This window comes from Podarcis muralis, chromosome 12 (assembly GCF_964188315.1).
Source record: "Podarcis muralis chromosome 12, rPodMur119.hap1.1, whole genome shotgun sequence".
In the NCBI taxonomy this organism is placed as follows: Eukaryota; Metazoa; Chordata; class Lepidosauria; order Squamata; family Lacertidae; genus Podarcis; species Podarcis muralis.
The window spans coordinates 7,242,104-7,258,087 of NC_135666.1; the positions used below are offsets into that span (position 1 = coordinate 7,242,104).

The 15,984-nt window shown below is 45.3% G+C and overlaps 1 protein-coding gene across 1 annotated transcript in view; it reads left to right on the plus strand.

Moving 5' to 3' along the window:
- Window positions 1-1,864: 1,864 nt before the first annotated feature.
- OBSCN (obscurin, cytoskeletal calmodulin and titin-interacting RhoGEF) overlaps window positions 1,865-15,984 on the plus strand; it is a 206,571-nt gene continuing 192,451 nt past the window's right edge. The window contains exons 1-2 of the mRNA XM_077936688.1: window positions 1,865-2,120; window positions 12,575-13,721. Coding sequence (XP_077792814.1) covers window positions 12,584-13,721 — 1,138 coding nt within the window. The 5' untranslated portion in view covers window positions 1,865-2,120; window positions 12,575-12,583. The remainder of the gene's footprint in view (window positions 2,121-12,574; window positions 13,722-15,984) is intronic.

Below are 15,984 nucleotides of genomic sequence, written 5' to 3' on the forward strand. Positions count from 1 at the left end.
CACCCTACTTCAAGGGCCAATTTTAAAGGTAAAGGGACCCCTGAACATTAGGTCCAGTCGTGGCCGACTCTGGGGTTGCGGCGCTCATCTCGCTTTACTGGCCGAGGGAGCCGACATACAGCTTCCGGGTCATGTGGCCAGCATGACTAAGCCGCTTCTGGCGAACCAGAGCAGCGCACGGAAACGCTGTTTACCTTCCCGCCGGAGCGGTACCTATTTATCTTTTTTTTTTTACAAAATATTTATTAAGATTTTTTTTTTAAACAACCAACAGATAAGAAACAAAAAAGCATGAAAGAAATAAAGATATAAAAAGAAAATACAAATAACACAAACGTATTCACAAATTATTATTTTCCCATAAACTTTGGACTTCCTCACATCCCCCTTCCCTGCGTTCCCAACATTATAGTTATATGCAGCAATTTGTTACCTTACTTCCAATCTTATTTTATAAATCTCAAATATTCAATTTCAACTTTTCAATTGTAATTGTCATAAATTCAACTCCTTCTATTGAACCAGATATTACTTCCAATTTCGACGTTAGCTTAAACATTATCTGTTCTCAAATATCTTACAATAATTTAACTGTTGCCATGTTACTTTCAATTGTGCATCCTCCTAACATTCATACAATTTGTAATGTTTTTGTAAATAGTCTTTAAATTTTTTCCAGTCCTCTTCCATCGTCTCTTCTCCCTGGTCTCGGATTCTGCCAGTCATTTCAGCCAGCTCCATATAGTCTATCAGTTGCGCCTGCCATTCTTCCAGGGTGGGCAAATCCTGTGTCTTCCAATATTTTGCGATGAGAATTCTTGCTGCTGTTGTCGCGTACATAAAGAAAGTTCTATCCTTCTTTAACACCCCTTGGCCGACAATGCCCAGAAGGAAGGCCTCTGGTTTCTTAAGGAAGGTATACCTAAACACCTTTTTTAGTTCATTATAAATCTTTTCCCAGAAAGCCTTAACCCTTGGGCATGTCCACCAAAGATGAAAGAATGTTCCTTCAGCTTCTTTGCATTTCCAACATTTGTTATCGGGCAAATGATATATTTTTGCCAGCTTAGGTAAAGGGACCCCTGAACATTAGGTCCAGTCATGACCGACTCTGGGGTTGCAGTGCTCATCTTGCTTTATTGGGCGAGGGAGCCAGTGTACAGCTTCCGGGTCATGTGGCCAGCATGACTAAGCCGCTTCTGAAGAACCACCTTCAGTGCACCTTCCCGGAGCGGTACCTATTTATCTACTTGCACTTTGACGTGCTTTTGAACTGGTAGGTTGGCAGGAGCAGGGACCGAGCATCGGGAGCTCACCCCATCCCGGGGATTCGAACCGCCGACCTTCTGATCGGCAAGTCCTAGGCTCTGTGGTTTAACCCACAGCGCCACCCGCGTCCCTTACAGCCTATAGGAGTCCAAAAATAAGGTTCAGTCAATAATATTTTTAATTTAAATCCAGGAGCAAAAATGCCCCTTGGAATGACACCCCCAGCCTCCCCTCTTTCTTCCCCTTCTGAAGTTGACGTAGGCAAGAAGCCTAATCAACTTTTGCCAACAGGCTTGTAACACTCCCTCGTCATATCCCAGTTTGACACCTGTCACTTGGCTCCGGGGAAAGCACTTGAGAAACGGCACTAGGTCCAGCCCCACGGAGAAGGTTCATCTGCACGCAAGCTCTCTGGAGATGGGCTTTTTGGTCTGCCCCCGGTGGGTTTCCTAAAGCGATGCCCTTTCGTCTCTCCACCACATGAAATTTAATCTCCCTGGTAAATGACACCCAAGGCTATTTTGGAAATCGGAGGCAGGGCGGGGAGAGGAGCAGGAACGTCAGCAATCCAACTTGACTGGAGGACGGCAGCCCAAGGGAGGGGCTGCTCACAGGCTAAACTCGAAGCGCTGGAGCTTCTGCTGTGGGACTAGGGGATCACCTTTAGCACGTCCCCTACCTCACTGGGGTTTCTGTTTTATTCTCACACTGGGTGGGGGGGGGGCGACCCAAATTCTGTTGGTCTCCCCATGCCCGCTTGCACCCGCTTCACGCCCTTTGTGCAAACTCAGTAAAGATCTGCTCTTCCGATGAAAGTGGCTTACTACTTCCAGGTTTAACGGGACTTCCAGGTAAGGACCTGAATTTCAGTTTGAGTCTGGGTGGCCAGAAAAGCTGGCCAGGAGCCAGTTCTCTTTCTTTGTGCGTCTTGTGCCTATGTTATTTGTGGTTTTCTGTGGCACTGGGGCTAGCAGTACAGATGAAGGTCAAGACATGAGAGTTATCCTCTAGGCTTAGTATGACTTGTGGCTGTGGTCTTCTGCGGTTTCACCGGAACAGGAACAAGATGGGTAGGAGGATTGAAGGAACAGGATATTTAACTTTTGATTTTGATTTTGTAACCTGTGTGGCTTGCCAGTGTCTGCCCAAGAGAGGGAGATAATTCTTTTGGAGTGGACGTGCTGTGTTGGAGTGATGTTGAGGGTTATCTCCCACCACCATTCTTGTTTTCAACCTAAGTACTAAGACTCACAAAAAGTTTTGCGTTCGGTTAATTGTCTGACCTCGCCACTCTTCTTCTGCTAGTATTTGGCCTTGCCAGAGCCTCCTCCCATGCTCTCAGCTTGCATTTCTGCAGATGGGCTTCTGAAAAAAGATGGGGAGTGACAGCTGAGTCTATTTTAAGAGCAGTAGCTCAGTGACATGGAGTGTCTGTGATGGCAAACGATGCCTACTTTTTTTGCATTTATGCAGAATGCAGATCCATATAGAAGGTATGAGCTTTTTTCAATGGGACACACAGGAGGTATAGCGAATACGACTTTTGCTAAAGCTGCACGCCTGTGCCCACTTTCTTGGAAATAAAGCTGTTCGCACAACTATACATTTAAAACACCCCCTCCAAAGCACCTTGGGAATTTTACCCTTCTTGGGGCCGCAGTCCTGAGCACCCTTTACAAACTACAGGTCTCAGGTTTAGGGGGGGGGGGAGATTGAACTTTAAATGAATGGTGTGTGCACAGTGTAAATGCCATATGATTGCACTGAAATCAAGATTTATTTATTGTCTTACTTTTGTTGGGAGACACACTGGGGGGGGGGAGAGATTATTGCCTAATAGGACGGTTGATAAAAAAACTTTTTTTTGAAAATGCCTGCTCCAAAGGACTTAACTTACTACACTAGGGATTACAGTGGTACCTCGGGTTACATACGCTTCAGGTTACAGACGCTTCAGGTTACAGACGCTTCAGGTTGCAGACTCCGCTAACCCAGAAATAGTACCTTGGGTTAAGAACTTTGCTTCAGGATGAGAACAGAAATCGGGCTCTGGCGGTGCAGCGGCAGCAGGAGGCCCCATTAGCTAAAGTGGTGCTTCAGGTTAAGAACAGTTTCAGGTTAAGAACGGACCTCCGGAACGAATTAAGTACGTAACTCGAGGTGCCACTGTATATAGCGATATCTGAAATTTCATGCATATCAGTTAATATCTTGATCCTGCTCCACTGAATTGAAATTTCAGCCTTCACGACATAGGAAGACGGCCAAGAAAACGACCCAAGGAGGTTTGCAGGCAGGAAGAAGTAAGTGACAGAGAGAGGCCAGTAGTGTGTTTCTGAAGGGTAGGGCATTGTAACATCAGAGAAGTAGCGCCGTTTGCTCAAGGGAGGAGAAGAGCTGACAGTGTTTTATATAAGGATTAGAGGAAGTCGAAAACTGATCAGGCGGTAGCACTGTGCTTTGCTGATGAGCAATCTGGGGCAGAAATGGCTGACTCAACTCAACTCCAGGCTTTTGGTATGAGGTCTGGCATGGGTGGCATGTGCATGCGGCCTAACTTTGGGGCACAAGGTCAACCCTTGCCAGAATCGGGTGTCCCCATATTGATTAAGGGTGGTGTGGAACTCTATGTGCTGACAGCAAATATGTCTTCTGGTTGACAGCAATAAAGAGGTGGAGAGGGGAAATCATTATAAAGGACAGGCAGTGGCACGGAGTCCTTAACCCAGTGTTGGCCAAACTTGGCCCTCTAGCTGTTTTGGACTACAACTCCCATCATCCCTAGCTAACAGGACCAGGGGTCAGGGATGATGGGAATTGTAGTCCCAAAACAGCTGGAGGGCCAAGTTTGGCCAACAGTGTCTTAACCCTTCCTTCCAGGCCTTCCCCCCTTCCACTTGACTTTTCTTCCTGGTGGGTGACACAGTCAGGAGGTCCTTTAAATGGAAAATTAATAAATTAATGGGTTTGTGCACTTGGTTGGAGTTTCTGCTTAAAACACACTCCTAAAGATGGATAATTCCAAAATGCGCCGGGCCTCTATTTTTAGCCACCTGGAGTTTTCCTTCTCTTTTGCCCCATTAGTGGTGCATTCCAGGTGCATTCTTAGGGTTAAGCACATGGGTGGGTGTCTACAGGGTGCCCCCAGGCTGAAGAATGAATCATAAATTCCAGATTTCCCAGCTTTCATTTAAAAAAGGGAACAGGTTTCTAACATCTGGAGAACCTGAAATAGAAGGGGAAATGAACAGATGCTATTCTCAATGAAATGAAACAAAACCAGGAGCTTTCCAGTTCCACTTACCCACAACCTACTTCACAAAAAATGTTAAGCCATAGTTAAAAGCAACCTAGGGTTTAATGTGAGCGTGCAGTGTGCTAATCGTCTCCCCAACCCTCCCATTCTGGCTGGGAAATAAGCCAGAGTCCAGTTTACTGTGATACCTGAACCTTGGCTCATGGTTTGCTTCCTCCAAACAATCCATGAGCTGTAAGCCAAGAACAAACCATGGTTATTGTTTGTGGTTTTGGTCAACAAAATTGACTTGTTTCCCAGCAACATGGCGGCATCAGGAGCTAGAGAGGAGTAGAACAAGATGTTTTCAGCAGTGTACACAGAGGGATGTAGAAAACGGGAGTCCCCCAAAGATTAGAATTGGGACCCACTTTTTCCTACTTGTAATTGCTCTATGCCTAGGGGTGAGCAGTGAGGTAGCCAAGTTTGCTGATTAAAAAATTGTTCAGGGTAGTTGAAGCAACTAGGAATTCCAAGGAGCGTCAAAAAATATCTCTGCAGATTGGGTGAATGGGCAGTAAAATGGCGAATGCCATTCAGTGCAACCAAGTGTAAAATGATTCACACTGGGGCAATTTTTTTAAAAATAAATCTCATGTATACACTAATGAGGGGAGGTATGAACTGTTGGTGACCGACCAGGAATGAGACCTTGGGGTTGTAATGAATAGTTTTATGAAGGTGTCGGTCTAGTGTGCAGCAGCTATGAAAAATGCAAATTCCACGGGAGAGATAATTACAAAGCACAAAACTGCCAATATCGCTATGTCATCATACAAATTGATGGTGCACGCATGGAATACTGTGCACAGTTCTGCCCATCTCACCCTCAGAAAAGGACACTATAGAGTTGACAAACTCAGAAAACAGCAAACCCAAATTATCAAGAGGTTGGAGCGACTCTGCAACGAGGAAAGGTTACAGCATTCCTTGTTTTTTTTAGTTTAGAGAAAAGGCAAATAAGGGGGTGACATGATAGAAGTGGATAAAATGGTGTTTTTTGTGGAAATGTAGATAATATTGTAACAAAAAGGACTTCTTCATGCAGAAGACAGTTTTTTTTTAAAAAAATAATAATTCTTTTTTACCAACCACCAAAACACAAACAGTGAAACCCCCCAGGCGGCTGATACATTGGGTATACAATATTCAATAATACACATATTCAATAATATTCAATAATAACATATTCAAATCAACCATATGTACACTTCTATATACCTCAACACTCCTCCTTCCACAAGGTTTATTTAACTTTTAACATTTTAATTGCCCCAAATTGTTCAAACCTACTCAAATAGTTCAATCTCTTCTCAAAGCAATCCTCCTCTTTCTCACTGACCTTAAACCACAGTTAGGTATTCTAAAATTATAATATTATTCAGTTTTTTCCTCCCTTGGTTCACCCCTAGCTCTTCCGCATTTTTCCAATTACTCACTATAACCTATCTGGCTGCAATTACCATCAATTTTACCCATTTGCATTACTCTTTTGTTTTTAACTCGGTACTACTCAGGGTAATAAGAACCATTAATTTAGTTATTTCCACTGCAGAAGACAGTTAATCTGTGGTATTCGCTCTTACAAGAGGTAGTGATGGCTAGCAACTTAGATGATTTTTTGAAAGGGAGGACAAGGCTACTTGCTTCTCAACATGATTATTGCTTCTAGACACAATACACTGGGTGCAACAGCACTTTCCTCACTTGTGATTTTGCACAACTTGCATACAAAAGCATCCTAGTGCTTTCAGATGCTGAACGTGAAATTAGCTTATTGATCCCAGGTGCTAGATCAGTTTGTAGTTTTTGAAAACCAGTTTCTGAGGTAACTTTCTCTCACCCAGCCCCCTCCCCCCCCCATGGCAGAAGAAGGCAGCTGCCCTCTTCAACGGAAGCTTTTCTGGGCCTCAAATTTATGTGGGGTGTAGTGGGGGGCCATGGTTAGAGAAGGGACAGTGGTACCTTGGTTTGCATACGTCTTGGTTTGCATACGTTTTGGATTACAAACACGTCAAACCCAGAAGTGTGTTTCCCGGTTTGCAACCTTTTTTTGGTTTACAACCCCTTTTTTTGGGATTACGAACACATTTTTTTTGGAGGCTCCATTGGTGAAAGCGCACCTTGGGTTACAACCTGTTTTGGTTTACAAACGGACCTCCGGAATGGATTATGGTTGTAAACCAAGGTACCACTGTACAGTCATACCTCGGGTTACAGATGCTTCAGGTTGCGTTTTTTTGGCTTACGGACCCGCCGAAACCTGGAAGTACTGGTATGGGTTACTTTTGGGTTTGGGGTGGGGGGTCACACATGCACAGAAGCGCTAAATCGTGCTTTGCACATGCCGCGAAGCACCGAATCGCAACCTGCGTGTGTGCAGATGCGCCGCTGCGGGTTGCGAACGCTGCGAGTTGCGAACGTGCATCCCGCACAGATCACGTTCACAACCCGAGTGTCCACTGTACTGCTTTTTGAATTACACGAGATACAAACAAGCCGTGTGACGTGAGGGGTGAAATTTCCACACAGTCGCCTCATGCCAGTGTGAGGTAAGAGTTACTGTGTTGGGGCTACGGCCTTGGAGGCCATGGTTCGAATTCACCGCTCAGCCATGAAGGTCTCTTGGGCCTGCCACTACTGGCTCTCTGCCTAACCGGCCTCTCAGGGGAAGGACCACAGACACAAATTGGGCTCCGTGTGGGGATCGGTGGTGGGAAGGACAGTAAAAAATAAAATAAAATAAAATAAAATAAAATAAAATAAAATAAAATAAAATAAAATAAAATAAAATAAAATAAAATAAAATAAAATAAAAAATAAATATTAGGGCAAGTGCTGGAAGGACTTTTCACATTAAAATTTATTTGGGGATTTTTACTTGAGAAAAATGGTGAGAAAGGTTTATAATACCATGCAAGGTGTGGAGATAAAAGAAGGATAAGAATTTCTCCTTCATGATACTAGTGAAACTGACTTGCCAGGAATTTCAGGTGAGACAAAAGTGAAATCTTCCAAGACGCACATAATTCATTTATGAAATATGCTGCTACAACACACAGTGCTGACCCGGCCGACTCAGGCCACATCCAGACTTCCTTTTGTGCTGTACTTTCAGGGGTGGGCTTTGGTAATATTTTGTAATACAGCGCCCTGTGCGAGGCCAAAATTGGCCAGCCCAAAACGGATCTTCTCAGTTATGGATCTTCTCAATTTTGTACCCCTTCGGCTCGGCGACGTGTGCAAGGGAACTGCATGGACCGTCCCAAATCAGGCGCTGGTTCTTTCCAGGCCTAGGAGTGGACTTTAAAGCTCTGTCTCCAAGGCGTTTGTTTGTTTGTTTGTTTTGCCCTGGTACATTCCCCAGGAAAACCTGTGTTTTGCTGCTGAAAAGGAGCAAACAGCAGTCAGTGGAAAACCCAATCCAAGAAAAAATTAGCTTTTCCCTACTAAAGCACCAGGATGAAACAGACAAACAAACAGCTGCAATTACAAAACCACACTTGGACATGGTGTTTTAAAGTCCAGACCTGTTCCTAGAAACATGGCAACAAAAGGATGAGTCCTTAGTTGGCTTTTCTAATCCAGGTACTCTCAGGGGCTTCTAGTGGTGATTTACTTATTTTAAAATACTTTAAAATAAATAAATCATCACTAGGAGCTGCTGATAACCACTCAGTGATCAGGCAGGGATATGGGGGTGTCCTAGACCTGAGCTGTTAAGGAACATGCAAATTAATACAAGAATCTTGAACACGGCATGGTAACTAATATATGATGGCTATATTCAAACTCCAGCTTCAGGAAAAGTATGCCTCTGAGCACCAGTTGCTGGGGGATACCAGAAATAATAATAATAATAATAATAATAATAATAATAATAATAATAATAATAATTTATTTATATCCCGCCCTCCCCAGCCAAAGCCGGGCTCAGAGCAGCTAACAACAATAAAACTAACACAGCATTCTAAAATCGATTCATTCTAAAATCAATTCAAAATCAAATTAATGGCAACCATCCACAATATAAAATTTTTGTTAGTGATAACAAATGGGCTCCTTTGGACCCTACTGGACAATTTCAAACAACATGAAAGAGCATCAGACCACAAAATGAACCATTGGGCTAGAGTTCTGTGAGGATTACCAAAGGAGGGGGTCAGGCTGTGCCTTGGCCAAAGGCCTGGTGGAACAGCTCTGTCTTGCAGGCCCTGCGGAAAGATGTCAAGTCCCGCAGGGCCCTAGTCTCTTGGGACAGAGCGTTCCACCAGATCGGGGCCACAGCCGAAAAAGCCCTGGCTCTGGTTGAGGCTAGCCTAACCTCTCTGTGGCCTGGGACCTCCAGTATGTTTTTATTTGAAGACCATAAGGTCCTCCGTGGGACATACCAGGAGAGGTGGTCCCATAGGTACGAGGGTCCTAGGACCCAAAAGAGAGGACCACGATTCTCATGTCTTGCTTGTGAGGTTTGGGCCACTGTGGGAAACACCATGCTGAACTAGATGGACTTATGGCCTGATCCAGTAGGGGTCCTCTTACGTTTTTCAGTTGCTAAGAATTTTTGTATCTCTTATGGAGATACAAAAAGCTAGTAGCTGGGTTTTGTATCTCCAGCACAAGATAGTCTAAATAAAGGCATCATTTCGCATTGTGATTCATGAACTGATATAACTGGGTTGAAATGATGAATGGATTTTCAGTAACATCATCAGAGACACATATTTGGATCCAATGGTATCAGTTTCCCACTGAGTTAATCAACTGGTGCAAACTCTTAATTTGGGAGGGTTAGTCAGACTTTTGGGGTATGTACTTGCTTTATAGTCTATTTTTGGTGGTATGATTACTTGTCTCAGTCATCTTGAGAGATGTGCATACAAGTGGTGTTTGTGCTTGTGGTTTTTCAGTGTGGGGATGAGGCTTTATACTGCAACTTTTAGTAGACTTGGTTGGGAAAATACAAAGAGCTGAATATATAAAGCACTGTGGTGCCCACTGGATGTTTTGTACTATAACTCCCATCAGCCTCAGCTAGGGATGGGCAGATTTTGGCAGTTTCTCAGTTTCCAATTTTTCTATTCTTAAGTTCATCCCATTTCTCGGTAGGGCCTTTTTGGTAGTGGCGCCCGCCCTGTGGAACGCCCTCCCTTCAGATGTGAAGGATATAAGCAGCTATCTTCTTTTTAAAAGACATCTGAAGGCAGCCCTGTTTAGGGAAGTTTTTAATATTTAATGCTGCATTGTTTTTAACACTTGATTGGAAGCCGCCCAGAGTGGCTGGGGAAACTCAGCCAGATGGGCGGGGTATAAATAAATAAATAAATAATAATAAATAATAATAATAAATAATAATAAATAATAATAAATAATAATAATATTAATAATGTTAATAATTATTAATAATAATTATTATTATTTCTGCATCAATTTGAATTTTTTTAGAATTCCTCATGAATATTCACCAACATTTTAGTTCAAATTTTGCCTAATATATACACATTTTTGTATGCAGTTCCCCCTAGTGTAATGCATTTCTGTATGTTATTTTCACAAGCAGGCACACCCCCACATTGTTGTGCACATCATTTGGTTGGAGAAGTGGCCTACAAAATTCAGAGATGTGAATTCCAAAGAAGAGCTGTGTTTTGGTTCAAGAAGTTTCAAGAAGTATGAATTTGGGATGTTCCTATTAGAAAGTGAACTGAACCAAAATTCTCTCCCATTTCTAGCCCCTGTCAGTATGGTCAGTGGTTAGGGATGAGTTATAGTCCACAGCACTTGGAATAATAATAATAATAATAATATAAAATAATAATAATAATAATAATTTATTATTTGTACCCCGCCCATCTGGCTGGGTTTCCCCAGCCACTCTGGGTGGCTTCCACAAAGAGCAAAAATACACTAATATGTCACACATTAAAAACTTCCCTGAACAGGGCTGCCTTAAGATGTCTTCTGAATGTCAGGTAGTTGTTTATCTCTTTGACATCTGATGGTAGGGCGTTCCACAGGGCGGGCGCCACTACCGAGAAGGCCCTCTGCCTGGTTCCCTGTAGCCTCACTTCTCGCAATGAGGGAACCGCCAGAAGGCCCTCGGCACTGGACTTCAGTGTCTGGGCAGAACGATGGGGGTGGAGACGCTCCTTCAGGTATACAGGGCCGAGGCCGTTTAGGGCTTTAAAGGTCAACACCAACACTTTGAATTGTGCTCGGAAATGTACTGGGAGCCAATGTAGGTCTTTCAAGACTGGTGTTATGTGCTCTCGGCGGCCGCCCCCAGTCACCAGTCTAGCTGCCGCATTCTGGATTAGTGGGAGGACACCCCATTGCCTACCCTACTTTAAGAGATCGCCAGCCGATGGTCTGTAGGCAACACCTGAGCCAATCTTGTCTGGGCAGCCTCTGGACTGGTCATATCAGGACTGGTCATCATAACGTATGCTGGCCTTGCAATGTCTTATCCTGTAATTTTCATTTCAGTGGTCAATTTCCAACTGTATTAACAAAAAGTTATTTAAAAACTGATTCACCCAAAAAGAAATCCAAAGCATGCTCCCACTTGCTTAATAATAATATTATTATAATTTATTGCTTATACCTTGCCCATCTACCTGGGTTGCCCCAGCCACTCTGGGCAGCTTCCAACAGAATATAAAAAACACCATGAAACACCAGACATTAAAAACTTCCTGACAGAGCTTTCTTCAGATGTCTTTGGAAAGTCATATAATTGCTTATCTCTTTGACATCTGATGGGAGGAGGGCATTCCCCACAGGGTGGGTGCCAAGGAGACCCTCTGCCAAGTTCACTGTAACTTCACTTCTCGCAGTGAGAGAACAGCCAGAACGCCCTTGGAGCCGAACACTGAGGGTGGAAATGCCCCTTCAGGTATACCTTATATGAGATTGATGAATGTTTCCTATTTCCAGTTGTGGTGAAATGGTCATTAGCTTGCAGGTGGTGAATGTTTTAGCATCCAACTGTACAGTGGTACCTCTGGTTGCGAATGGGATCTGTTCTGGAGGCCCGTTCACAACCTGAAAAGAACGCAACCCGCGCCTGTGCGTCTGCGCATGTGCGGGTCGCGATTAGCAGCTTCTGCGCATGCACGTGATGTCATTTTGTGCATCTGTGCATGCGCGAGCGGTGAAACCCAGAAGTAACCTGTTCTGTTACTTCTGGGTCGCTGCAGGATGCAACCTGAAAACGTGCAACCTGAAGCAAAAGTAACATGAGGTATGACATTGTATATTGTAATGAGTATGGGGTTGCTCGTGCGTAAGCTGCCGCCTCTCCAGGCCAAATTGCCTTGTTAAACCTTCCTGTCTGGACAGCCCTTCTCTCCGTGGCTGCCTCAGTCGCTAGCAGAATCCGTCAGTGGCCGTTTCTTAAACCTTTTCCAACATAAAAGTTGTTTGACGCCCAGTCTCCTCCTACTCTCCCTGTGCGGAAGTCTTCTGCGCAGGGAGGGCGTGGGTAGCGGAGGACCTGTGCTCTCCCCGCTGGTGTGCAGTGAAGAGTCCTGGAGCCCTCTCGCCGATTCCCCCATCTGCCCCCCTTTATCCCTGGTGTTGCGCTGATTTGCTTCCCCCTCTGCTGAGCTGCCTCTCTCCCTGCTGGGCCCTTCTCCAGCATCGCTTGGGAGCCTTCCCTCCGCCTCTGGCTCCGATGTCAGTTCCCTGACTATGTATATGTATATGCATATATATGTATATGTATATCCTCCTCAAGTGTTTGAAATTTTGTAATTCCGCTCAGACTCTTGACAGATTGGCTTTGAATGTGTTCAGACTTAACTGCCTGAAGCAATCAGGTGGGGATTCTTTGTAATGGGAGACCAACTTGAAGCTCAGGCGATGTGTTTTTCAAAGCTGGAAACATTATGGTCCAGAAATTCAGGCTTTTTGTGGCTGCTGTGAGATACTTTAATTCTATGGAGGGTTAAAAAAAAGACATGGCATTGCTCTTACAGTTGCTTCCCCCCCTTTTTTCCCCCTTTCCAGGCCATCAAGATGGATTTCAGCTCTTACAGTGGAGTCCCCAGGTTTCTGACCAGGCCTAAGGCTTTTGTGGTATCCATGGGGAAAGATGCCACACTCAGTTGCCAGATCATTGGAAATCCCATCCCGCTGGTCAGCTGGGAGAAGGATAAACTTCCTATCCAGACAGGGGGAAGATTTAAAATGGTGGAAGACGGCGACCTATATCGTTTAACCATTTATGACTTGAGTCTGGACGACAGCGGTCAATATATCTGCAGGGCCAAGAACTCGATTGGGGAAGCTTTTGCCGCAGTTAGCATCAAAGTTGGGGAGCAGACCACTGTGACCGAATCGGCACCTTATTTCATCCAGAAGCCCACTTCTATCCGAGTCATCATGGGAGAAGACGCCATGTTCAAATGCATTGTCCAGGGTAGCCCACCCCTTTCGGTGAACTGGGAGAAAGACGGGAGGCACCTGGGCGGTCGGTCAGAGTCCAACCGCATCCAGATTGAGACCCAGGGGGAGAAAAATGCCCTCAAGATCCAAAGCACTCGGTTGGTGGACAGCGGGACGTACACTTGCCGTGCAGAGAACCCTCTTGGGGCCACCAGCGCAGCAGCTGCGTTGGTGGTGGACACGCCAGATTCTTACAGCCCAGGTGGCACGAGGCACGCTATAGACGCAGACAGCAACAAGACCTCCCCTTTGCTCTCACACTTGCAAAAAAGGCGAGAAGAAATCAGAAAGACAGACTTAACCACTGCCGACTCTCTCATCTCCACGGCATACACCTCCATGGAAGGGCGGTCGAAACTCGGCCTGAGCCTCTCCCTTGACTACGAGAGGGCCGCCAGTTTAACAGCAAAGAGCTTCCGGGGCGATGGTGGTTCGTACTACGGGGTGACGACACGTACTTTCACCGTCACAGAAGGGAAACATGCCAAGATGAGCTGCTATGTGACGGGAGAGCCCAAGCCAGAGATTGTTTGGAAGAAGGACGGCGAGGTCATCCTTGAAGGCCGGAGGCACATCATCTACGAGGATGAGCAGGAGAATTTTGTGCTGAAGATCCTCTTTTGCAAGCAGGTTGACAACGGCCTCTACACATGCACGGCTTCCAACCTGGCAGGGCAAACCTACAGCTCTGTGCTGGTCACAGTCAAAGGTGAGTAGCTGTGTTTCACAATGGTTTGAGCTAATGGCATGTCCAATTCCATTTGTAGTTGTTGTTTTGTTTTAAAATCATTTTTATTAAGTTTCCCATTTTAACAATCCAATCAAATCACATTGAATGTTCCAAATTATACAAGTACATATCAAATAGTCCAAATATTCTGCCTAAATTATAATTTTTTTGTTGGGACTTCCCATGCTTCAAGTTCGGGGGCGGGGGCTCTGATCATCTTATATCTCTGCTGCCTGGGATAGTCTTTCCAATAGTTCCTTTAAATCTTCCTGTTGTTAACCTTCCTTCTTTCATGGCCTCTGAGTTGTTTCCACAAGCGAGTTGAAATAAGCAATGACGTGTTTCTGTGTGGATTTTATGTGTATGACTCTCCGCTGTTGTTGCAGTATCTCCTCACACGCTGGTGTTTATGCCGAATCCATCCAAAAGTCATTTCGCTGCTGGCAGACGCCATCTTCTCTCGCCCCAGTTCCATTTGGGGTAAATTGGGGTGAGCTCCCGTCGCTCGGTCCCTGCTCCTGCCAACCTAGCAGTTCGAAAGCACGTCAAAGTGCAAGTAGATAAATAGGTACCGCTCTGGCAGGAAGGTAAACGGCGTTTCCGTGCGCTGCTCTGGTTCACCAGAAGCAGCTTAGTCATGCTGGCCACATGACTCGGAAGCTGTACGCTGGCTCCCTTGGCCAATAAAGCGAGGTCCAGTCGTGACCGACTCTGGGGTTGCGGCGCTCATCTCGCTTTACTGGCCAAGGGAGCTTCCGGGTCATGTGGCCAGCATGAGTAAGCCGCTTCTAGCGAACCAGAGCAGTGCACGGAAATGCCGTTTACGTTCCCGCCGGAGTGGTACCTATTTATCTACTTGCACTTTGTGCTTTCGAACTGCTAGGTTGGCAGGAGCAGGGACAGAACAACGGGAGCTCACCCCATCGCGGGGATTCGAACTGCTGACCTTCTGATCGGCAAGTCCTAGGCTCTGTGGTTTAACCCACAGCGCCACCCGCGTCCCATAGCACAAGTATAGGAAGCTACTTAATACCTAGTCAGTCCACTTGTCCCCTTAGCTCAGTATTGTCTACACTGACTGGCAGTGGCTCTCTAGGGTTTTGGGCAGGGGAATCTTCCCTGGTCCTACCTGGAGATGCTGGCGATTGAAGCTGGGACCTTCTGCATGCAAGGCAGATGATCTACCACTGAGCTGCAACCCTTCTCAAAGCGTATGTGTTTTCAGTTTCTGGACTGTCCAAGTTGATTGGGTTGGTCTGGTGAATGAACGGTCCTGCCTCATAGTGGTGGAAAAAGATTGACTCCTGGCCTTCTCAAGCCTGAGATTCTGATGAACAAGTCCATTGCCTTATTCTTTTTTTAAAGAAAAAAAATTATTCAGAGTTTAAACAAAACATATTATCTTAAAACATATCATCCTTGAATCCCCCCCCCCAAAGTAACCCCCCCCCCGACTTCCCTCAGCTCCAATCTCTGGTTTTTCTACAAATGCTATTCTCTGCATGTTACAAAACTGTATAGATCCTTAATTTATCTGACTGGTTATTGTCAATAAAAAGTTTGTGAGTGTTTACTTAAAACCTGCCAAGGAGTCCAGTTCACTTTGTTGTTTCTTTAAGTACTTTGTAAAAGGTTCCCATTCACCTTTAAAGTCACAGTTATCCTTGTCCTGTAGTTTATGTGTCAATTTTGCCAATTCTGCATAGTCCATCAGTTTCTCTTGCCATAGTTCTTTAGTCGGGATTTCCTCATTCTTCCATCCTTGTGCTATTAAGACTCTTGCCGCCGTTGTCGCATACATGAAGATATTTCCCAGCTTCCTTGGCAGGTCTTAACTCCGTTGCCTTCTAAAGCCACCTTAGAATTGAGAGCGGGCATGGCTTAATAAGGCCTTCGGACACAGTACATCTATCAATGGGACGTTCCAGCAGTGAAGTGGTTTTACTGCTCATCTGCAAAGATTAAAGCATTAGGGTGCTGAAGGATCAAGGGATACAGTCGCTGTGGGTTTGTTTCTCTTGAGAGCTGGCAAGCAAAAGCGCGATACTTAAATCCAGCCTGTCGATGTCCATCAGGTATTGGGCAGGCAGTGACAGAAGGGCTGCAATGGTCTGGCAGCTGTTTGGCAGCCTGTGAGCCACGAGCCGCAGGACCTCCCTCGTCTTCCATGGCAACAGGTGTCCCCAGGCACAAACACGGCCTCAAAGAGCAGCAGCACTTGAAGCCGCCCCCTCACTGAGTG